General features: G+C 41.5%; 1 protein-coding gene across 1 annotated transcript in view; it reads left to right on the top strand.

Annotated features, from left to right (window-relative positions):
- The window catches only part of kst (spectrin beta chain, non-erythrocytic 5 kst), a 111,263-nt gene that overhangs the window by 23,724 nt on the left and 62,600 nt on the right, over positions 1 to 24,939 (top strand). The window contains exons 4-25 of the mRNA XM_076133091.1: positions 954 to 1,121; positions 7,146 to 7,262; positions 7,915 to 8,072; positions 8,961 to 9,076; positions 9,885 to 9,997; positions 10,772 to 10,959; positions 11,809 to 11,947; positions 12,752 to 12,838; positions 13,245 to 13,375; positions 13,957 to 14,179; positions 14,468 to 14,673; positions 14,967 to 15,055; positions 15,646 to 15,799; positions 16,425 to 16,560; positions 16,903 to 17,115; positions 17,723 to 17,869; positions 18,700 to 18,870; positions 19,664 to 19,847; positions 20,806 to 20,978; positions 21,405 to 21,595; positions 22,307 to 22,501; positions 24,374 to 24,548. Of these exons, the coding sequence (XP_075989206.1) occupies positions 954 to 1,121; positions 7,146 to 7,262; positions 7,915 to 8,072; positions 8,961 to 9,076; positions 9,885 to 9,997; positions 10,772 to 10,959; positions 11,809 to 11,947; positions 12,752 to 12,838; positions 13,245 to 13,375; positions 13,957 to 14,179; positions 14,468 to 14,673; positions 14,967 to 15,055; positions 15,646 to 15,799; positions 16,425 to 16,560; positions 16,903 to 17,115; positions 17,723 to 17,869; positions 18,700 to 18,870; positions 19,664 to 19,847; positions 20,806 to 20,978; positions 21,405 to 21,595; positions 22,307 to 22,501; positions 24,374 to 24,548 (3,474 nt within the window). The remainder of the gene's footprint in view (positions 1 to 953; positions 1,122 to 7,145; positions 7,263 to 7,914; positions 8,073 to 8,960; positions 9,077 to 9,884; positions 9,998 to 10,771; positions 10,960 to 11,808; positions 11,948 to 12,751; positions 12,839 to 13,244; positions 13,376 to 13,956; positions 14,180 to 14,467; positions 14,674 to 14,966; positions 15,056 to 15,645; positions 15,800 to 16,424; positions 16,561 to 16,902; positions 17,116 to 17,722; positions 17,870 to 18,699; positions 18,871 to 19,663; positions 19,848 to 20,805; positions 20,979 to 21,404; positions 21,596 to 22,306; positions 22,502 to 24,373; positions 24,549 to 24,939) is intronic.

Below are 24,939 nucleotides of genomic sequence, written 5' to 3'. Positions count from 1 at the left end.
TCAAGGTTAAACATGCATTTGTTATAAAATACTATTAATTATGAGCGATGAGGTTCCTGGTCATGACGATTTTGTTTCATTTGAAATCATTTTTAGATCATCATTAGATCACCACGAATATCTCAGGCGCCCATAGCCAGTTGCGCTCATCGCTCACCGGTCGGTAAACGATCTGTAGGTTAAGCAAACCTTGGCGCTATCATTACGTAGATGGGTGACCGCTTAGTAGTATTTGATCTGGGCGTCTCCGTGCTTCAGATGGCACGTAAATAGTCGGTTTCGGCTGCTGTCTAGTGAGATAACAGTCGTTAAGCCACGTCAAAGGCCTCTCGAGCGGTTTGAACAACTTTGACACTAGCTTGACCACTAACCATACGACAAACAAACGACGAATATACATAAATGTGTAATAAATGACGCATTTAAAAGATATCTCAAAAATCTATGGGGAAATTTGGACGCACAACCTGCCAAACAAAAACAAATATAAAATAAAAAAGAAAGAGAAAAATTATAAATTAATAAGTTTTTGTTTTAGACTGTTCTTTCTTTATAACAATAGTTATTCTTACTTTAGCAGAAAAATAAATATTAAGGACTAATTTTAAATGATACGTCATCATCAGTCTAGCCTTTCTTCCAACTATGTTGGAGTCGGCTTCTAGTCTCACCGGATGCAGCTGAATACCAGTATTTTACAAAGATACTATACTATCTATCGGACCTCCACAAGTCCACAACCCTGTTACCTGTGTTATAACACGATACTAAGTAAGACTGGTTGTCAGACTTTCAAGCTTCTGACTACTAGTAACGACTGTCAAAGGGCTTTATTAAAAACTTACTTTTGCCAATATAATAACTATATTTTGCATGGAACGACAAATTATATCTAAACACCAAATATATTTTTCCTCGCTCAAGCAACATACTAATTGTATTTTCTTCCCCAGGCTCGTATGGAAGTGGACGACCTGTTCGTGGACCTCGCAGACGGGAGACGGCTCCTCAAACTGCTGGAGATCATCAGCGGGGAGCGGCTGCCCAGGCCCAACAGTGGACGTATGAGAGTGCACAAGATTGAGAACGTTAACAAGAGTTTGAGCTTCTTACATACTAAGGTAAGTTCAATTATTACTCGTCCCACTGCTGGGCAAGCGTCTCCTCTCGGTTACTCCATAGGATCCTATTATCCCCAACGTCATTCAGTTAATAGTTCCTCTCGAGGGTTGCTGATGGGCTGTTGTGTCCGGCCTATCGGCGTGTGGAAATAGGGTGCTTTGGGCAGCCTCTGTGAGGGACCCCTAAATTGGGGTATCCGCGTGGCGTGCGGCTTGCGGTACATGCTTCGGCAGTTATCCCGCCGCACGCCGCCACAAGCGGCCGTGAGGATACACGTGGCGGTTTAGTGGGTATGCTGGCTGTTCTGGCGGGAGAGTCCCACATAACCCTGCACTCCACCCAGAGTACAGGTGTATGCTTAATGCATTAGCCACGTAAAAAATAAAAACGGATCCTATTGTCTCACTACTGGGCAAGGGTCTCTTCGGAGCGTCTTTATTAGGGCTTAAGTTCATGGTAATTTTACTGAAATAACATTATGATCTATCTGTGCTTTGCAACGTGGTTAAGATATTCTACTACTGCCCCCATGCTTAGGGGCTTAAAGCTGAGTCAGGCCTAACAGTTATACCTAAGTTTTTCGGTCAAGAATTCAGAGATTGCCCGGAGTTAGGAAGTTGAGGTTGTAGACCTCCGTGTCTCGGAGAACACCGGTCCTGCGTCTGAGCTCTCACTGGTGGTGTTCGTTACACGCACTATGAGAGTGATGTAATACAGAGTGTATCTGTGTATTGTACACAACACACTGTAAACTAACTACCACACAGTAGTTTCAATGAAACTGACCGCTGAATATCGGCTTGGAAGTAAGGCTATGTATGTAGTCTCTTGTAAAGTTATCAATGATGTATTCAGTATGTATTTCAGTAGGCTACATGAGTTATCAATGTCAAACAGTTGTTATCATTGATAAGATAATTTGATAACGTAATGTTATAGCACTTTGTACTGTCATCAGAAGTCATGAAGACATCTGAAAATTTTCAGAATAATTAAAACCAGACATAAGATTGGTATATGTTGGTATCTCTCACGCAAGTGATTGCAGGTTCGTACCCGAGGCAACACCAATGACTTTTCCTAGTTATGTGTGTATTAGAAATAATAATCACTTGTGCCAACGGTGAAGGAAAACATCGTGATGTAACCTTGCATGCCTGAGAGTTCTTTAGAACAGTTCTTGAAGGTATGCAAAGTCCCCAACCCGTAGTTGACCAGCGTGGTGGACTCAAGGCCTAACCCCTCCTTCATTACGGGAGGAGACCCTTGCCCAGCAGTGGGACAGTAATGCGTTTAGTTTATTTTATTTTTAAGATACTTTAAACTATAAATATGTATATCTAATATATAAAATTCTCGCGTCACAGTTTTCGTTACCATACTCCTCCGAAACGGCTTGACCGATTCTTATGAAATTTCGTGAGCAAATTAAGTATGTCTGAGAATCGGCCAACGTCTATTTTTCATAGCCCTAAGTAACACTATTTCTTTTTTAAATTTATATGGCAAAACAACGTTTGCAGGGTCAGCTAGTATCTATACTAATATTATAAAGCTGAAGAGTTTGTTTGTTTGTTTGAACGCGCTAATCTCAGGAACTACTGGTCCGATTTGGAAAATTCTTTCAGTGTTAGATAGTGTACTTACCGAGGAAGGTTATAGGCTATATATCATCACGCTACGACCAATAGGAGCAGAGCAGCAATAAAATTTTTTACAAAAACGGGGAAAATTCTGATTCATTTTCTCTTATGTGACGCAAGCGAAGTTGCGCGGGTCAGCTAATAATAAATAATATAAATATGCTTGTAGTAATTTCAATTTATATTGCCGCTATAACAACAAATACTAAAAGATAGAATACGATAAATATTTTAGAAATAATGGTACGGAACTGAATTGAAATTAATGCGCCAGTCCAACTCACAATCGGCCATTTTTTATTCATAACATTCCATATTTAAAAGTCTGTTTGAAACTCGACAACCGTTTAAAATCTTTTCGCTCTAGTTTTATTAACACAGTTGAGGGTAGTCCAACATTATTTGCTTGTAACTCAGTATGCGCTAGACCGAGTTCTTACAAGTGCAGTGTATTGTGCGGGCTTCAGTGTACATAGACGTAGTTTTATGTGATTATCGCTGTATATAGGATATGTACAATATGTCATATAAGATGTTTGTAAAGTAATATCGATGTGATTTCACTTATATCGTTATATTAGGCCGGGGAAAAAGTCTTTTCGCATTATAGTATGTATGAACTTGTAATGAAATCTCTTTGGCTTCAAGAATCATAAATGAGTACACGGTTCATTAGGTTTCTTTCAGTGAGCTCGTGAGGTACCCAAATATCGAGCTTTTTTGTGTAGAGAAAAGATTTTATTACAAGTTCATACATACTATAATGCGAAAAGATTTTTTCCTTGACCTTATATTATTATACATGTATAAAACCACGCCTTGTTAGGGTAGGTAAAGACCAAAGAACGTCACTTGGTAAGATCCTTACAAACGTTCCCTTGCTTCATTCACATACATACATGTTGTCATACAGGACGCGCCGGTTACGAGTACCACCTTTTTGCAAGGCATCACCGATATGATCTGTATTTGTCTTTCTAACCCCCGGTTTCTGAGGTACATTAAGCGGTAGTTTATCTATTTAATACTCATAAAAAAAAACGTAATCGAATAGACAAACTACCGCTAAATGTATCTGAGAAACAGGGGGTAAGGCGTCCATTAGCAACTATCCGCGAAAATATTAGTTTTGTTAAGAGTAAATAAAGTATTTCAGTGTTCAAATATGAGATTTTTATACTATACGTAGAGAGTTTTAAAATATATTCGTAGCTAATAAGCGTTTATGCATAACTAGCTGACCCGCGCAACTTCGCTTGCTTCACATAAGAGAGAATGGGTCAAAATTATCCCCGTTTTTGTGACATATTTTACTGCTGCTCTGCTCCTATTGGTCGTAGCGTTATGATATATAGCCTATAGCCTTCCTCGATAAATGGACTATCTGACACTGAAAGAATTTTTTAAATCGGACCAGTAGTTTCTGAGATTAGCGCGTTCAAACAAACAAACTCTTCAGCTTTATAATATTAGTATAGATTAGTATAGATACGTAGAGAATTTTAAAATATATTCGTAACTTATATACGTTCATGCATAATTTTGATCGAAATATGTGTAGGTAGTTTTCAGTGCGTATCAGATTCTACCCTAGATATATTGTAGCACACATCTCACTAAGTATATATTGTAGAAGAAAAGGTATAATTCGTCTAATTATTTAGTTCTCTTACTATAATATATGGTGACCATTTCAACGATAGCGCAATAGTCCTCGACGTCGCACGGTGGATCGAAAATCGGCTGTAGAAGACATAGGATCTCGATGTCGCGAATGTTATTTTTTTTGATGGAAATGTATTCTGCTAATCATTACTGTTCTATAAAATGTCATATGACGTAATTGTGTGCACAAATGGAAGAGTTATAATTTTTTTAAGAAAATTTTGTATGGAGCTGACATGAAAAATGAGAATATCTCTGGAATCGCAAGGTTGGCCGTTATATCCTTGCACACTGATATAGTACTATTTATTTGTGAATTTTTGACATACTTTATATCGCGGCATCACTTGCGATTTTTTTTCTAAAAATCGTCAAAATTTTCAAAAAAAATATTTTGTTTATAATACATTTTAATGCTTAAGTATGACAATAACAAGTGTAATTTACAATATTTTTTATGCTTAGACCAAAACGTTCTAAGAAATCACAAAATCCTACTACTTCTCCTCGAATGGTGTTCTCTGAACCTCGTATAATCTTTGTTTCGGGCCTCTGAAGCTTCTTCCGAAAGACTTCCAATTAGTACAAAAGCATTTACTGCAATTATGTCCCTTCCGTGAATCAACAATTTGTGGACAGTTGATGACATGTAGTACCCATCATACAGTTCCACGTATTTGCAGCGGTTGTTCTAGCGTATTCTTTAAATTTCGGCACGTCTACAAACTCTGCAGATGTGATAACTTGCAGAATCACAGCAAATCTGCATATTAGGTCTTCGTCTTATCCAAATTCTGAACTTGTAACGGCAGGATAAACAAATGATATTAACACCAAGGTGGGGATTTGATGGTGATAGGGGGTTTGAAGATGATTCCAGCTCATTTATGACCTCTTTGGTTCCATTAAAGTTGATAGCTGACGGTGATACCGTATGGGTGAATCTAAAACCCTGCTCACCTATGTATTGCCATCCAGTCCAGTTTAGTTTTGCGAAAGAATCCAAAGAAGTCGTCATAAATGAAAAAACTGCAATGGATAACAAAATTAAATCTCTCGTACCCTCAAAATGTCAAGTACTGAAATCAGTGGCCAATTAATGGTGACGATGATTGATGGCAAAATTTTTACATATCTGGCTGCAGCGAAGTGAAATGCGGCCTGCTCTGCCTGTATTCGGCTAAGCCCACATAAATGAATAAGTTAGATGCCATTGCGCCAAAAACCGTTTCTTCTGGCGTGTATGAGTTCGGATTATCATCACTTCATGCCCGCATAAACGGAATGTCTTTTACACATAGCGTATCGTCTAGACTTCAAAAAGTGGTCTACAAGAGGAGAAGGCCATCAAGAGACATTGCATTCACGAAAAAAACTCATCCAAGAACGATTCAGAGATGATCTCAACCATTTGATCGACATCATTAAGCGAGGATTAGACACAACTAACGATGGGGACACAGCAAGGCGATTTTTTGAGCTTCCTTGTAAAATGCAGCGATTATTGGATTCGATGAAGACCTAATATGCAGATTTGCTGTGATTCTGCAAGTTATCACATCTGCAGAGTTTGTAGACGTGCCGAAATTTAAAGAATACGCTAGAACAACCGCTGCAAATACGTGGAACTGTATGATGGGTACTACATGTCATCAACTGTCCACAAATTGTTGATTCACGGAAGGGACATAATTGCAGTAAATGCTTTTGTACTAATTGGAAGTCTTTCGGAAGAAGCTTCAGAGGCCCGAAACAAAGATTATACGAGGTTCAGAGAACACCATTCGAGGAGAAGTAGTAGGATTTTGTGATTTCTTAGAACGTTTTGGTCTAAGCATAAAAAATATTGTAAATTACACTTGTTATTGTCATACTTAAGCATTAAAATGTATTATAAACAAAATATTTTTTTTGAAAATTTTGACGATTTTTAGAAAAAAAATCGCAAGTGATGCCGCGATATAAAGTATGTCAAAAATTCACAAATAAATAGTACTATATCAGTGTGCAAGGATATAACGGCCAACCTTGCGATTCCAGAGATATTCTCATTTTTCATGTCAGCTCCATACAAAATTTTCTTAAAAAAATTATAACTCTTCCATCTGTGCACACAATTACGTCATATGACATTTTATAGAACAGTAATGATTAGCAGAATACATTTCCATCAAAAAAAATAACATTCGCGACATCGAGATCCTATGTCTTCTACAGCCGATTTTCGATCCACAGTGCGTCGCGTCCTGCAAAACTTTACATGCGAATTTAAACATAGTTTATTATGATGTAGCGAAATTATTTAATGATACGTATATTTTCTTACAATTGCTAAACAAATTGTAAAAATATGCTTTGACTAGCTTTTGCCCGCGACTTCGTCTTTCTTTGCCTACGTCATAACATGTACCTGCATGCAAAATTTCACCTCGATCCGTCCAGTGGTTTGGGCTGTGCGTTGATAAATCACTATCCCCCGGTTTCTGAGTACATTTATCGGTAGTTTATCTATTCAATAGCGTTTTTTTATATAAGTTTTAACGCTATTGAATAGATAAACTACCGCTAAATGTACCTCAGCAACCGGGGGTAGATATGTCAGTCAGTTATTACCTTTGAGTTTAGATTTTCGCTAACTTTAAAATAATCTTAGAAACTTTAACAGGTTTTTCTTTTATCATATTCGTATACTAATAATAATTTGTTTTGTTCCAGGTCCGGCTAGAGTCGATCGGTGCTGAAGACATAGTGGACGGCAACCCTCGCCTGATCCTCGGTCTTATCTGGACCATCATCTTGCGCTTCCAGATCCAAGAGATTGAGATTGATGTTGTAAGTATGCCTTTGAGAGCGTTTGTAGTATTGTGGAGGAACGAGGTGATCATGTTCCTCCAACCAAAGGGAGGATCCTCCGACCAGGCGAGGTGATCGTGCCTGGTGGGCCTAGGCTGCCCGACTGTTGTAGTCGGGAACTTGTATATATAGTCAGTTGCCGTGCAAACTTCGATAGCGCGATTCAGGACTTGTGACGTCAGTCACACTGCGCGTGGTGGTTGGTTGCGCGCTGGCCCCAGTAGATGTCGCTGTATGTAGCGAGCCGCTACAGTATAATATAAGAGATGTAGACATTACATATATGTAGGTGCAGTGTTTCAGCTGAGCGTCTCCGTGATACAAGTCACCCTCATTAGTGCTCTGTTTCAGCCTTTACCTTTAAAAGGCCCATAGCCAGTTGCGCTCACCGGTCGGTAAACGATCGGTGGGTTAACCGTTAGCGCGGTCATTTCATAGATGGGTGACCGCGTAGTGGTATTTGAACTGGGCGCCTCCGTGTTTCAGAGGACACGTTATATGTCGGTCCCGGTTGTTGTCAATTTAGATAACAGTCGTAAAGTCATGTCAAACGCTTTGAACAACTTTGACACTAGTTTGACTACTAACCATACGATAAATTGTCCTCTCATCTCATATATTTTTTCCCCAGGACGAAGAGAACGAATCCTCAGAGAAGAAGTCAGCTAAGGACGCGTTACTGCTGTGGTGTCAGCGCAAGACCAGCGGCTACCATGGCGTACACATACACAACTTTACCGACTCCTGGCGCTCTGGCCTCGGGTTCAATGCACTTATACATGCTCACAGGTAAATAGATATAACCTATTAGGTCGGGGAAAAAGTCTTTTCGCATTATGTATTACTGGTACTCTACTTCTTTTGGTCGTAGCGTGATAATATATATGGGCCTCGATAAATGGGCTATCTAACACTGAAATAATTTTTTAAATCGGACCCGTAGTTCCTGAGATTAGCGCGTTCAAACAAACAAACTTGTAATAAAATCTCTTCGGCTTCAATCACAAATGAGTACACGGTTCATTAGGTTTCTTTCAGTGAGCTCGTGAGGTACCCAAATATCGAGCTTTTGTGTAGAGAAAAGATAATGCGAAGAGACTTTTTCCCCGACCTAATATTATAGCCAGTGTACTTAGACAGTCTGCGACTCTTGAGGAGCTCACGTTAAGGTACGCGTGCCGAGGTTGGCCGGTGGATGGGTGACCATATTGTGTTTCGGAAGGCACGTTTAATTGTCTCTTCTGTCGTTTTCGAAGATCTTTGACAGCCGTTATTAGGAGTCGGAAGCTTGAAAGTTTGACAAGCAGTCTCATCGAGAGTCCCATTAGAACCCAGGTGACTGCGTTTGAATCCCAGGATAAAAATATAGTGACTTTTTCTGACAAAATATTCACTCTAAGAGAAGAGAGCTTATAAATGTTTCGGTCCTGTATCTGACTTAAAATCAACCATTTCGGGCCAACACGGGTGGCGACCTAGTGGCTCACTCTTCAATTATAAACTGACTGATGGTCATTATTAAGTACATTGCTGCTTTGACGTAACGTGTTAATCATTCTAAAGGAAAAAACAATGTACAGCAGAGTGGCTTTCAAATAGTCGTCAACTGAGATAAGTGATAGTACCCCTAGTCATCAGTTGTCTTCATTAACTAATTATATTATGTTTATCTTTCAGACCAGACCTGTTCCGCTGGTCGGAAGTGCCTGCTACTGACCATGTGGAGACTCTTAACCATGCCTTCGATGTGGCCCACAAACACCTTGGCATTCCCAGGCTGTTGGATGCTGAAGGTAAGGATCTTGTACTCTCTATCTATTCTAATATTAAAAAGCTGAAGAGTTTGTTTGTTAGAACGGGCTAATCTCAGGAACTATGGGTCCGATTTGAAAACTTATTTTAGTGTTAGATAGCCCATTTATCGAGGAATGCTATAGGCTATATATCATCAAGCGTTGACCAATAGGAGCAGAGTATCAGTAAAATATGTCACAAAAACGGGGATAATTTTGACCCATTCTCTCTTATGTGACGCTAGCGAAGTTACGCGGGTCAGTTAGTATAGTATAAGTAGTCAACGGTTTAAACCCGAGGCAACACACCAATGACTTTTCCAAGTGATGTGTGTATTAGAAATAATTATCACATGCTCCAACGGTGAAGGACAACATCGTGATGCAACCTTGCATGACTAAATATTGTTAGATAAATTTATTGAGGGCATGCAAAGTCCCCAACCCGCACTTGGCCAGCGTGGTGGACTCAAGGACTAACTGCTCCCTAGTTTAGGAGGTAACCCTTGACCAGCATTACGGGTTACAAAAATATAAAAGACTAGCTGACCCGCGCAACTTCGCTTGCGTCACATAAAAGAGAATGCGTCATAATTTTCCCCTTTTTTGAAACATTTCTCGTTGCTACTCCGCTATCCAACACTGAAAGAATTTTTCAAATCGGATCAGTAGTTCCGCGTTCAAACAAACAATCAAACAAACAAACTCTTCAGCTTTATAACATTAGTATAGATCACATATATCAGTCATTGGTGTGTTGCTGCTTATCTATCTCTATAAACTTATATAATAAGTATTTCCTTTACAGACGTAGACACAAGTCGTCCGGACGAGAAGTCGGTGATGACCTACGTGGCCAGCTACTACCACACCTTCGCCAGGATGAAGAACGAACAGAAGAGTGGACGACGTATCGCTAATGTAAGTACCATGCAATATTTACTACAAACAACTTTGACACTAGGTTCACCACTAACCATACGATATCATTTATCAACCACATTGTAAAACTTTTGGCGATTGAAAAGAGTGGCCGTGAGTTTCTCGCTAGCTCTTCTCATAAGGCTCTACCCCTTTCCGAGCTAGTGGTAGATTCAGTAATTGTAACGACTATCATAAGTGTCAATATTTGACCTAAATTAATAAATGATTTGATAAGAAAGTAAAACTTACTACAGAAATACTATGGGTAATGGCAAGGCAATGACATGGATGGGTGACCACTTAGTGGTGTTTGAGCTGGCCGTCTTTGGGCCAATAGTCCCGGTTTTTGTTTATTAAGATAACAATCGTTATATATTATCAAAGGCTGCTGAATTGAATTTAAATTTTGAGGCGCCCATAGCCTGTTGCCTTCATAGACATGACATGGATGGGTGACCGCTTAGTGGTATTTGAGCTAAGCGTCTCCGTGCTTCGAAGGGCATGTTAGTCAATGAATATAACTAGAATAAAAAATAATCCACTTTTGCACAACAAAACATTTTTGACTGCCTCCGTATCTATTGCGTCGGGAGGTCGTGGGTTCGATTCCCACACGGAAAAATCTTTGTGCGATCCACAAATAAATTGTTTCAGGTCTGTTTGAACTTTGTGTCCGTTGTTTGTATGTTTGTAAAAGCCCCCGACACAAGAGCAATTCTTAGTACGGGTTTTAAAAAATGTTTTATATGACCTTTGGCCCTTGTCCTTCAGATCATAGGACAGCTGATGGACTGCGACGGTCGCAAGGGCGAGTACTCGGTGCTGGTCTGCGCGCTCCTGGAGTGGATCCGCATGAAGATACAGGAGCTGAACGGGAGAGAGTTCCCCAACTCTTTAGACGGCATCCAGCGGCTACTGCTGGCTTTCAAACAATATAGGACTGTGGAGAAACCTCCCAAGTAAGTGGAAATTATTTAATGGAACAGTGGTCGTGGGTTGGAGCATGTGATAATTATTTCTAATACACACATAACTTCGAAAAGTCTTTGGTGTGTTGCCTCGGGTTTGAACCTGCGACCACTTGAGTGGGAGGTGTCAACTTATACCACTCGGCTATCACTGCCCTCCCGTTGTTTATATGTTGGTATAAGTCCCCGCGACACAAGAGCAATTCTTAGTGCGGACTGGCTATTTGTTTATTTTTCTTAATTTCACGTTGGTGTGTTACTGTCTTTGTGCCATGGGAGTAGGCAGAAAGCAAAGAATACCATTTGCCCCGATACTTAGAATATTTTAATCTTTAATAGTATTAAGACTGTCTCTGTGGTGGTCGGTAGTGTATCTGACTGCTGATCACGAGGTTCCGGGTTCGATTCCCGGGTCGGACAAAGTGCTGATTATTCTCAATCTATCTATATATGTATATAAAAATGAAACCCGTTTTCCTTGGTCACAGCATCACGCGTGAATGGCTGGACCGATTTTACTATTTTTTTTTGTATTGTATTTGTTATTATTAGGAGAAGGTTCTTACGAAAAAAAATATTAAGAAAATCTTTCAGAAATATTGAAAAATAGACATTTAATTTTGCATGTTTTAGGCGGAACGAAGTTCGCCGGTTCAGCTAGTATTAGAATTATTCTTAATAGTAGTCCGGAGTTTGGTAACGTGTCCGGTATATGACACGCTCGCCCCCTATTACATGGAACTAACATTGTTAATGGCAAAACGTAGCCTTATTTTATACACCTCTACCTAAACCCTCGGATATAACAAGCGTGATATTATAAATAAATCAATATTTCAGATACAAGGAGCGTTCAGAGATCGAAGCGCTATACTTTGACATAAACACGATGCAGAAGAGCTTAGTCGGTGAGCCTTGGTCGCCGCTTGAAGGTCAGCTGCCCCAAGACCTGGAGAGAGCGTGGCAACAGTTGGAACAGGTATACCTTCACATAAGAATTTTTTATATAAGTATTTTAAATTTTCATAATATTATAGCCCGTGACTGATGTAATTCGATCGAAACGTCGGGTCAACAAATAAGGTATCCTAACCTTTAATTTTCAATCGCGTTTAAGACCCGTTACATTATAATATTATGTTTAACTGCACGTTTGGCGCAGTGGTTTAAGCGGTCACCTCGCCGCAACAACCGTAGCGCCGCGTGTGGTGGGTTCGAATCCTACCCGGGACAAATCTTTGTGTGATGAGCACGAGTATTTGTTCTGAGCCTGGTTGTCAATTTATCTATATAAGTATGTATTTAAAAGTATATAAGTATGTTTATCAGTTATTTGGTTACCATAGTACAAGCTCTGCTTAGTTTGGAACCAAATGACCGTGTGTGAGTTGTCCAAGATATTTATTTATTTATTTATTTATGTGTACAAGCAGAGTTTGAAAACGTTAAAACTGTGTTATTCTGTTAACAAGCTACAGTACTGTCAAATTTCATTAAATTTTGTTTAGTACTTTTGTGTCTGAGTAACAAACATTCATTCTAAATTAAGATTTGAGGTGGTCATAGCTAGTATCTCACCGTGTGGTAAACGCTCAGTGTGTTAACTTGTACATTACATAGATGTAGGTGCAGTGTTTCAGCTGAGCGTCTCCGTGATACAAGTCACCGTTGTTGTTTATAACAACTGTTCACCACAAACGTACCACTTTGACACTAGGTTGACCACTTATACGACTAATAATAGAATATATAATTAATATTTATCAAATTTCTTTGTTCCCAGGCTGAACACGCTCGTGAGATCGCACTAAGAACTGAGTTACTAAGACAACAGCGATTGGAACAACTTAACTACAAGTTCAATACAAAGGTAACACTATATATTTTATATAGAATATTATATATTTTTTTTTAACCCACCCCTGTCCCACTGCTGGACAAGGGTCTCATCCCGACCAGGGAAGGGTTAGGCCATGAGTTCACCACACTGGCCAACTGCGGGTTGGGACTTTGCTAGCACTTAATAGATTTAAAAATACCAAGCATACTGACTTATTTAGCCTTTGTGGGTAGTGATCAAGGTAGTCGCCTGGCTACTTACCTGCAGTGCGTCAAGAGGTCAAAGGGTTCGATTCCTTCACGAAAAAAAATTCTGGTTGTATTTAGTGTCAATTTTTTGTATGTTTGCAAAAGTCCCCGCGACACAAGAGCAATTTTACATCTTGTATATAAATTGATAATTGAGCTAGAATTTAATCGATATATTTTGTTTCCAGTCGGTACTCCGTAAAGGCTACCTGAAGGAGATGATCCAGGTGCTGTCAGACCCTCGCTACGGCTCCAACCTGGCGCAGGTCGACGCTACGGTCAAGAAACATGAGGCCATATCCGCTGATATACTGGCTAGGTAACAACTATTTAATATTGACTACATTTTAGAACCTACTGCTTGCCGGATCGATGTCTAAGGTTAAACTACGCTTGTCGAGGTTGGTCTGTGGATGGGTTTGTTATATATACCGACCATTACCTATTATACATATCGAGCCCAAAATCTAAAGTGCCTTTACGGTTCCTCCGTGTTTCGGAAGGCACGTTAAATTGTTAACTGTCATTTTCAAAGATCTTTGACAGTCGTTAACAGTAGTCAGAAGCTTGAAAGTCTGACTTCCAGTCTTATTATCGTGTTATAACCCAGGTAACTGTGTTGTGGAGGTCAGATAGACAGTCGCTGCATGTAAAATACTGGTATTCAGCTGCATCTGGTGAGACTGGAAGCTGACTCCAACATAGTTGGAAAACAAAAACCGGGACTGACTTTTTACGTGCCCTCCGAAGCACGGAGAAGCCCAGCTCTAATACCACTATGCGGTCACCCATCTATAGAATAACTGTGCCAAAGGTTGCTTAACTCATAGATCGTTTACCGACCGGTGACCGCAACTGGCTATGTCGCCAATTTTCGTACAATTTTAACATTTTCCCCAGGACGGAACGTTTTGAGGACCTATCAGCGATGGCAGCCGAGTTAGTCCGGGAGAACTACCACGGCGCCGAGACCGTGTCTCGCACGGAACAGGCGGTGCTGGCCCGGTGGAACGAACTCCTGGAGCTGCTGGAGAGGCACCGGTCCTCGCTTGGGAAGCTGGCGCATCTGATGGCGCTGTTGAGGGAGGCTGATGCTGTGGGGCACACGCTTGAGGAGATGAAGGTGGGTGTTTGGGGTGCTATGCCATCCCAGTGCTACCTGTGGGGTGTGTGCGACACCCCAGTGCGGGGCTGTGGTAGAACTTTATAGTAGTCGACGTAAAAATTAAGATTTTGATAGGAGTGCGGTATGCTATAGAAAGTTTATTGAGATGGAGTGCTGTTTACACCCCAGGCTGGGGTTATAAGAATACCCCACTATGGTTTGTAGTAGAACTCTTAAATACATATTAAGATGATAGGACACCATGAAATTATTTTATTTACATTGTACAATATTATTTATTTCCAGGCACAATTCCAATCAGAGGAAGTAGGCCGTCACCTCGTAGACGTGGAACGTCTTCTTCAAGCTCACGCACTGCAAGAGCTTCAACTCGGCGCAGTGGACGAGAGCATCCGAAGACTGGTGCGACATGGAGGAGCTGCTGAGGGTCCCGCGCAGCCGAAACAACAGCTGACGCAGCAGTTGACGCAGTTGGAGGATGCTTATGATAGGTGAGTGGACTGAAGTGGGGTGTTTGTGATACCCCAGGGTAGTGGGGTGGTTGTGATACCCCAGTTATGGAAGATGTGTGGGTTATCCCGGGGTTGTTGGGGTGTATGTGATATCCCAAAGTATTGATTTAGAGTGTTAATGGTAACCCGGGGTGGGTGGGGTGTGCGATGCACCCCAAAGTTAAGTGTGGTGTTTTTAGAATCTGTTTCAGTTTTTAGTCACACCACAAATATTTGAAGAATTTAAGAATTATTATGATTTTGATGACCCTAATTTACCTATTTGTTCACAGTCTGGTAGCCGCCGCTAAAGACCGTAAGGCTCGTCTGGAAGATGCAAGGAACCTGTACCAGTTCCTCGAAGACCATGATGAGGAAGAAGGTATGTACTCTTCAGCACATAAGATTGGTTTATCATAAATTTTAAGAAAACTGGTATATTTTGATACCAATTTTGAAACCGTTTATCTTAAACGGGATTCTGGATTCCGTATTTTTTTTTGTGTGGAGTTAATTTTTCAGCACATTATTTAAACACATTTATTAATCTTGACTGCTTTTGCATTGGTCGATAAATAACATTAAATCTACTCCCTGAACTACATTCCTAAGTTTTAAAAATTGTAGTCTTATCCTTATTTTCTTTTTTTTCTTCTTCATATTTTATTTTCGTAGTGGGACAGTAATGGGTATTTGAGGCGCCCATAGCCAGTTGCGCTCACCGGTCGGTAAACGATCTGTGGGTTAAGCAACCATTGGCGGTCATTCCATAGATGGGTGACCGCATAGTGGTATTTGAACTGGGCGTCTCCGTGCTTCGGAGGGCACGTTAAAAGTCGGTCCCGGTTGTTGTCTACTAAGATAACAGTCGTTAAGCCACGTCAAAGGCCTCTTGGGCGGCTTGAACAACTTTGACACTAGGTTGACCACTGACCATACGACAAATAAAAAATCCTTATTTTCTCTTCTCAGGCTGGGTCACAGAGAAGCAGCGTATCTGCCGCGCGGATGTCGCAGCGAAGGAGCTCCGCGCCGTGCTCGCGCTGAAACAGAAGCACACGGCACTGTTACATGAACTGAAGGCCAGGGACCATGTCGCGCAGAGACATAGGGCTAAGGGACAGAGGTGAGTGACTTAAAAATATGTTCCTAGTGGGGTGGGGCGGTGACTTGAGAATATAGTGGGGTGTTCTGGATGCCCATTGATTTTCAATGTGTTTGGGTGGTGGGAACACCCCACTAGGAGTGGGTGTTGTGAGCACCCCATCATGTTAATACCGCGCTGTGCTCGCGCTGAAACAGAAACACACGGCACTGTTACATGAACTGAAGGCCCGAGACCATGTCGCGCAGAGACACAGGGCTAAGGGACAGAGGTGAGTGGCTTGAGAAAATAGTGGGGTGGTGGGGTCACCCCATTTATAGTGAGTGACTTGAGAATATAGTGGGGTGTTCTAGATGACTATTGATTTTCAATGTATTTGGGTGGTGGGGACACCCCATTAACACCAGAAATATACAAAACATTATACATTATTCTGAATCATATTTTCACATAAAAATTTCGTCTTTGGATAATTATGAATAAATAAATAAATATCATTGTACATATCACACACGGTCATTTGATTCCAAACTAAGCAGAGCTTGTACTTTGATAACCAAATAACTGATAGAATTAATCATATTTACTAAATATCTAACAATACTACAATGCTATATTCCACTAACATATATTATTTATTACCCAGTCTAATCGACGCGAAGCACCCCAAGAGCGCTGAGATCGAGCGGCGCCTCACGTCTCTGAACAAGCAGTGGCAGATACTGAGGGAGCTCGCCGCCGCCCGGGAGAAGCAGCTCGCTGATGCTGCTGAAGCTCACCAGGTAAGACTGTGGTGTTGTGACAACCCAGACGTGAGAAGTGATGTTTCGCCTTAGTGTAGAGTGTGGGGTGTTGTGACACCCTAGGCGTGAGAAGTGTTGTATTGACTTAGTGCAGAGCTTGGGGTGTTGTTACACCCCAGGCGTGGCAAGTGTTATTGTGACTTAGTTCAGAGTCTGGGGTGTTATGCAACCCCAGGCGTTAGTTTTCTTAGTGTAGTAGTGCTTGAAAATATTCTAAAATAAATAAAATTTAAAACTGCAAAAAGCTATGATTCAATATTTTCATCTGTCTAATTAACAGTAAACCTAAAAAATTAGTACTAACATCATTATTTTCCTCAGTTCTACGGCGACGCTAACGAGTCAGAATCCTGGATGAAGGAGAAACGGCCTCTGGTAGCCACGGAGGACTGCGGGCGGGACGCGCCCTCCGCCGGCGCGCTGCTGGCGCGGCACCGCGCGCTGCACGAGGAGATCACGGCCTACAGCGCCGAGCTGCACGCGCTCAGCGCACACGCGGCCAGGCTCAATGCTGCTGGTATTACGTGCTTGCAGGTCCGTGGGAAACGAGATAACCATAATTTTTATTGTGTTTTAGATTAAAATTTAATTAAGAGCATTTTAAATTGGAGATAAAATTGTATACCATAATAAATTTAAACCATTACTGTCCCACTGCTGGACAAGAGTCTCCTTTCAATCGAAGGGTGGGTTTGGCCTTGAGTCCACCATGCTGACCAAGTGCGGGTTTGCATACCTTCAATGGATGTGATATTCAAATCTAAGGCATGCAAGGTTTCCTCACGATGTTTTCCTTCACCGTTGGAACAAGTGATCATTATTTCTAATACACAATACACAACTTCGAAAAGTCATAAGTGTGCTGCCTCGGATTCGAACCTGCGACCCCTTGCGTGAAAGGTGACAACTTAAACCACTCGGCTTTTTGTGTTAAATTACCACCACTATGCGGTCACCCATCTATAAAATGACCTCGCCATCGGTTGCTTAACCCACAGATCGTTTACTGACTGGTGAGCGCAACTGACTATGGGTGCCTCAAAACCACCCCTCCATGTCTCCGAGCAACATGCTTATAGGGTGTCACCCCAATCCCACATTTATAAGGTGGAATTCTAACCTCAACATATTCTTCTTGCAGTTGCCGACAGAGGTAGAGTCGACCCCGGCCATAGAGGAAGAAGAATGGGTGAACGAGTCGCGGCTCGTGCCCACCGAGGTGTGGGAGGAGGAGCCCGTCGAGCGGCTCGAACACAGGACGGTTACTGAAGAGAGAAGCGTGCCGCAGGTAAATTAATAATTACTATTTATTTAGCCACTAGCTTTTACCCGCGACTTCGTCCGCCACCTGAATTTTCCCATGGGAATGCGTCATTTTCCCGGGGTAAAAGTAGCCTATGTCTTTTCTCGGGTATCAAAATATCTCCAAACCAAATTTCATGCAAATTGGTTCAGTAGTTTAGACGTGATTGAGTAACAGACAGACAGTTACTTTCGCATTTATAATATTAGTATGGATTTATACTAGCCGACCCGCCAAACCTTGTTTTGCCATATAAATAAAAAAAAAATGTGTCACTTAGAGGTATGAAAAATAGATGTTGGCCGATTCTCAGACCTACTCAATATGCTCACAAAATTTTATGAGATTCGGTCAAGTCGTTTTGGAGGAGTACGGTAACTAACATTGTCACATGGAAATTTTATATATAAGTCTAGCTGCCCCGCGCAGCTCTGCTCACGCTTTCTCGTTTTTATTTAATACCGCGCATTTTCAAATTTATTCACCTTTTACACCCTGGACTTCCACAAATGATTCAAGACCAAAATTAACCAAATCAGGCCGTTCTCGAGTTTTAGCGAGACTAACGAACAGCAATTCATTTTTATATATATTTTATAGATAAACTAGCGGACCCGACAGACGTTGTCCTGTCTACACGTCTTTAATTTGAAAATTTTAAACTTTTTTTAATAATCTAAACCATTCTCTGATCCCCTTGAACACACACAAAAAATTTCATTAAAATCGGTCCAGTCGTTTAAGAGAAGTTCAGTGACATACACTTAGGTACAGAAAAATTATATATATTAAGATATATGTTTTTATTTCTCCAGGTGAAAGCCCTATACCCGTTCACTGGTCAAGGTATATCGATGGCTAAGGGCGAGGTGATGTTCCTCATCAACAAGACCAACCCCGACTGGTGGTCGGTGCGCAAGGCCGACCGGACTGACGGCTTCGTGCCCGCCAACTATGTCAGAGAGATTGAGCCTAGAGTTGTTCCGGTGAGTTTATTTATTGTATTAGTGTATTAACAGCCGCGATCTATTTCGAGGTTAAGCTACGCGACCAAGGTTGTTCTGTGGATGGGTGACCGTTTTATACATATCGAGTTCCTCCGTGTTTCGGAATCGCGTTAATTGCCCCGGCTGTTATTTTCGAAGATCTTTGACAGACGTTAACAGTAGTCAGGAGCTTGAAAGTCTGACAACCAGTCTTAGTATCGTGTTATAACCCAGGTTTCTGTGTTGTGGAGGTCAGATAGACAGTCGCTGCATGTACAACACTGGTATTCAGCTGCATTCGGTGAGACTGGAAGCCGACTCCAACATAGTTGGAAGAAAGGCTAGACTTCTTGACGTATATTTAGTGATCAACCTAATATGAAATTTAATTATTATCAATTTTTTTGTCTTTAACAAATTTTTTATCGTTCCCGTGATTCTTTGGCATTGCTACGTCACGTAAGCGAGGCGCCCATAGCCAGTTGCGCTCACCGGTCGGTAAACGATCTGTAGGTTAAGCAACCATTGGCGCGGTCATTCCATAGATGGGTGACCGCATAGTGGTATTTGAGCTGGGCGTCTCCGTGCTTCGAAGGGCACGTAAAAAGTCGGTCCCGGTTGTTGTCTGTTAAGATAACAGTCGTTAAGCCACGTCAAAGGCCTTCTGGCGGCTTGAGCAACTTTGACACTAGGTTGACCACTAACCATACGATAAGAAGAAGAAGTCACGTAAGCAGTAAAGATTTTATAACTGTTCTAATAATTTAATTTTCCTTTTCTCCCCTCCCCCCAGGTGCAAGTCCGTCGCCCAGAGAAGGTGCGCACGGTCCAGCGAGTCAAGAAGACAGTCCTGGTGAAGCAGGTGGTGCCGGTGAAGAGGAGCAAGCCGGCCGCGCGCCGCGCCTCCCGCGCCGCCGCGCCGCTGCAGCGGACCGCGTCTGTCACCACGAGGATCACTGACATACAGAAGGACTATGGTGAGATATAACTTAATAAATAACTAAATAATAATATTGTGGAGGAACGAGGTGATCATGTTCCTCCAACACAAAGGGAGGATCCTCCGACCAGGCGAGGTGTTCGTGCCTGGTGGGTCTAGGCTGCCCGACTGTTGTAGTCGGGAACTTGTATATATAGTCAGTTGCAGTGCAAACTTCGATAGCGCGATTCAGGACTTGTGACGTCAGTCACACTGCGCGTGGTGGTTGGTTGTGCGCTGGTCATAGTAGATGTCGCTGTATGTAGCGAGCCGCTACAATATTAACTGCACGTTTGGCGCAGTAGTTAACGTAGTCACCTCGCCGCAATAACCGTAACGCTAAAACAAAAACAGCGCGAATAAATATTTGTGTGATAAGTACGAGCATCTGTTCTGAACCTGGACGTTAATATATCTATATAAGTACTAGCTGACCCGGCAAACATCGTTCTGCCATATAATAAAAAAAAAAGTGTCACTTAGGGGTATGAAAAATAGATGTAGGCCGATTCTCAGACCTACTCAATATGCTCACAAAATTTCATAAGAATCGGTCAAGCCGTTTCGGAGGAGTACGGTAACGAAACTGTGACGCGAGAATTTTATATATTAGATGTATTTAGAAGTATATAAGTATGTTTATCAGTTACTAGCTGACCCGCGCAACTTCGCTTGCGTCACATAAGAGAGAATGGGTCAAAATTTACCCGTTTTTGTCACATTTTTCACTGGTACTCTGTGCCTATTGGTAGTAGCGTGATGATATATAGCCTATAACCTTCCTCGATAAATGGACTATCTAACACTGAAAGAATTTTTCAAATCGGACCAGTAGTTCCTGAGATTAGCGCGTTCAAACAAACAAACAAACAAACAAACTCTTCAGCTTTATAATATTAGTATAATTAGTATAGATTTATTTATTTATCTATATTAATAACATATTCTTTCCTCAGATGAGTTGCTAACACTCTCAGCGGCCCGTCGCGCACAGCTAGAAGATGCTATCAAGTTGTACAGCTTCTTCGCCGAGTGTGATGACTTCGACAAGTGGATCAAGGACAAGGAGAAGATGCTGCGAGCTGATGATGCTGACGACAGCGTGGAGAACGCTAAGAGGAAATATGAGGTGAGGATAGAAAGAGATTATTTTATAGTAAAACTAGCTTCCGCCCGCGACTTCGTCCGTGTGAAAATGTTTCCCGTAGAAAAAGTATCCTATGTGTGAGTCTAAGTTTATCAGGCGAAAATCTAAGAAAGAAGATTTATACAAACTTTGTCCCTATTTTATCCCGTAAATGGTGAATTTATCAAAATCGATCGATTTAAAATTGACAAAGTTTCATACAAACTTTCATGCCCTATTTTATCCTCTTAGGGCTAGAGTTGATCATAATCCTTTCTTAACGGATGTCTACGTCATAACATGTACATTGTACCTGCATGTCAAATGTCAGCTCGATCCGTCCAGTGGTTTGTGCTGTGCGTTGATAGATCACTATGTCTGTCAGTCACCTTTGAGTTATATAATTATTTATTTATTTTTCTCTCTTAGAAATTCGTGACGGACCTATCAGCGGCATCCAAGCGCTTGGAGCACATCGACGCCGCGGCCGAGGAGCTGGTGGCGGCTAAACACAGCCAGGCCGCCAAGGCCACGGCCCGGAGGCAGCAACTCCGCCAGCAGTGGGACAGACTGCTGCGGCTCAAGCAGCAGAAGGAGAAGAGTCTCGAGGGAGCTTCCAGGTGGGTGGTAGTTTGATGATGATAGTATACGTGAATGAGCCTTTAGGGGGTCACAGAGTAATCGAGTGGGTGAAAGTGGGTGGTTTGGTCTAGTTTGACTGCCTCCGTGGCGCAGTGGTTTAGGTCGCCACGCCGATACCACTGCATCGGAAGGTAGTGGGTTCGATCCCCACACGGAATAATTATTTGTGCGATCCACAAATAGTTGTATCTGGTTGTGTTTTGTGCCCGTTGTTTGGTATGTTTGTAAAAGTATCCGCGACACAAGCGTAAATCTTAGCGCGGGAATTGCTTTTTAGGAAAAAAGTGGCATAATTTCGATTCTTGGTCTATCGCCATGTTTAATTAAATTAATAAATAATTAATTTATTTGACTAGATTGATTTCATTTAGTAGTTAATATAGGAAAGACTGGCACCCATCGTCAAACTTACATATCTATACTAATATTATAAAGCTGAAGAGTGTGTTTGTTTGAACGCGCTAGTCTCAGGAACTACGGGTCCGATTTGAAAAATTCTTTCAGTGTTAGATAGTCCATTTATTGAGGAAGGTTATAGGCTATATATCATCACGCTACTACCAATAGGAGCAAAGTACCAGTGAAAAATATTACAAAAACGGGGAACATTTTGAACGCTTATGTAACGCAAGCGAAGTTGCGCGGGTCAGCTAGTTTAACATACACGTTAATCCACAATTGTCTCGCAGCGTGGAGCTGTTCTCGCGCACATGCGACGAGGCGCTGGACTGGATGGCGGAGAAGGAGCAGCAGCTGGCGGCCAGCAGCGCGCCCGCCAGCGACCTGCGCACCGTGCGCGCCCTGCAGCGCAGGCACGCGCAGCTGGAGAGGGAGCTGGAGCCGCTCCGGGAGAAGGTGCACACCATCGGCCTGCTGGCGGACTCGTGAGTACTGCTTTTATATATATGTAATAAGTGAAACAATTGCCAAGTTGTTGCTCTGTAAAGAGAAATTTATTTTACAGAAAACGCTTCACAAATCATTTACCATACACATTTTAATAAACTTAACATATTTTAAAGAAATACAATGCAAATACTAACCTGTAAAGAGAAACTACATTAAATGCTATTGCTTCAAACAATCTTATTTATTAATAGTTTCTTATTAGTATACTAACTGCACGTTTGGCGCAGTGGTTTAAGCGGTCACCTCGCCGCAACAACCGGAGCGCCGCGTGTGGTGGGTTCGAATCCCACCCGGGACAAATCTTTGTGTGATGAGCACGAGTATTTGTGCTGAGCCTGGATGTTAATGTATCTATATAAGTATGTATTTAGAAGTATATAAGTATGTTTATCAGTTATTTGGTTACAGTACAAGCTCTGCTTAGTTTGGAATCAAATGACCGTGTGTGAGCAAAAAAAAAAAATAAAAAATTTGTAAGTAATTAATTAATTGATATCTCCATATTAGACAATCCAGAAAAATCTTGCGTTTGTCGTCACCACAGATAATATATGGAGAATGCGCGGTAAATTTAAATGACGAACCAGAGAGTTTCGTTTACATCTATAGTTCGCTCAGAGAATACTCCAAAAGCGGGTGTTGGGTGCGTGAGCGGGACAGCGGGACAGCGGGACGCTCACGCACTCTACACTTGCTTTTTTGAGTGGACTACTATGTAACATTTATTTTTACTGCCTTAGGTCTGAAAATGCGTAAAGCGGACGCCCGCACAGTCTCATCCAGAAGTACTCTATTGCAGGCACCCGCACGGGCTCGGTTCGAATCCTGGCTCGGTCCTAAAATTCCTTCTGTAGAAAAAATTCGCAGATATTACCCAGAGTTAGGAAGTTAAGGTTATAGACCTCCGTGCTCCGGAGTGTCTCTCACTGGTAGTGTTCGTCACACGCACTATGAGAGTGATGTAATACAGAGTGTATCTGTGTATTGTACACAACACACTGTAAACTAACTACAATTAATTTAATATTTATATTTACATGCAGCCTCATATCTTGGTATGAAGAGCATAAGTAAGGATAATTTATTTATTATTAGATCTTTAGTTTTAGAGCTTAATTTTAAGGTTTTTATTAAAAATATACAGTGAATAGCCTATCCTAGCGATAATCCATTACTGTCGCACTGTTGGGCAAGAGTCTCCTCCAGAACAACGGAAGGTTTAGGCCCTCAGTCCACCACGCTGACCAAGCACCCGTTGATTTTGTGTGCTCTCAAGAAATGTGTTAAAAAAAATTATATGCACGGTCCATCACGATGTTTTCCTTCACCGTTGGAACAAGTGATCATTATTTGTAATACACACATCACTTGGAAAAGTCATTGGTGTGTTGTCCTATGTTCGAACCCTCAACCATTTACGTGGGAGGTGCCAACTTATACCTCTCGGCTGTCACTGCTTACATACATACATAAAGAAGTGGCTTATATATATTAATGATGCTCCTATCATGCTTCCAATACATTTGTTATCTTACTTATTAGCACCTTTATATTGATTTAATTTATTTATATTATGACCTATGTATGTTCTGTAGTGTGGGTAGCAGCTCCTTACATCATCAATGATTTATATCTTATAGAAAGATTGTTAAAACTAATTGACGATTAAAAAGAGTGGCCTGGAGTTTGTTGGCAGCTCTTCTCATTGGCCCTACCTTCCGAATTGGCGGTAAATTCACTCTCTGTATCATTGACTATCATAAGTGTCAGCATTTGACCTATATCAATAAATGATTTGATTTTGATTTTGAATGGTGCTTCAATTAATTTGTCATCTTCTCTTGTAGCGTAAAGTCCCAGTACCCATCAGAGCGAGCCAACGTGGAAGGGCGGCAGGTGGAGATCCGGCGCATGTGGGAGCGCTGCCAGGCGCAGGCCGCCGAGCGCCGCGCGCGCCTCGAGTCTGCTGTGGGGCACCAGATCTTCGGCTCCAGCTCCAAGCTGCTGCAGGACTGGGCACAGGTCTGTACATCTATACTAATATTATAAAGTTGAAGAGTTTGTTTGTTTGAATCTCGCTAATCTCAGAGACTACTGGTTCGAATTGAAAAAATCTTTTTGTGTTGCCTCTGTCTGAAGCCACCTGAATCATCTGCAATAGATGGACACAGGCTTATGATGATGATGATGAAATATAAAAATGAATATAATAGGAAAACTCACACACGGTCATTTGATTGCAAACTAAACTGAGTTTGTACTGACAATATTTTTAAAAATTGTATTTTTTAAACCCGTTACTGTCCTACTATAGGGCAAGGGTCTCCTCCCATACAAAGGGGAGAGGTTAGGCCTTGAGTCCACCACGCCGGCCTTGCGGGTTGGGGACTAAATTAAAAAATATATATAAAAT

The sequence above is a fragment of the Anticarsia gemmatalis genome, chromosome 29, assembly GCF_050436995.1.
Source record: "Anticarsia gemmatalis isolate Benzon Research Colony breed Stoneville strain chromosome 29, ilAntGemm2 primary, whole genome shotgun sequence".
Taxonomy (NCBI): Eukaryota; Metazoa; Arthropoda; class Insecta; order Lepidoptera; family Erebidae; genus Anticarsia; species Anticarsia gemmatalis.
Note: the sequence above shows the minus strand (reverse complement) of the source record. Positions and strands in the feature narration are given on the sequence as shown.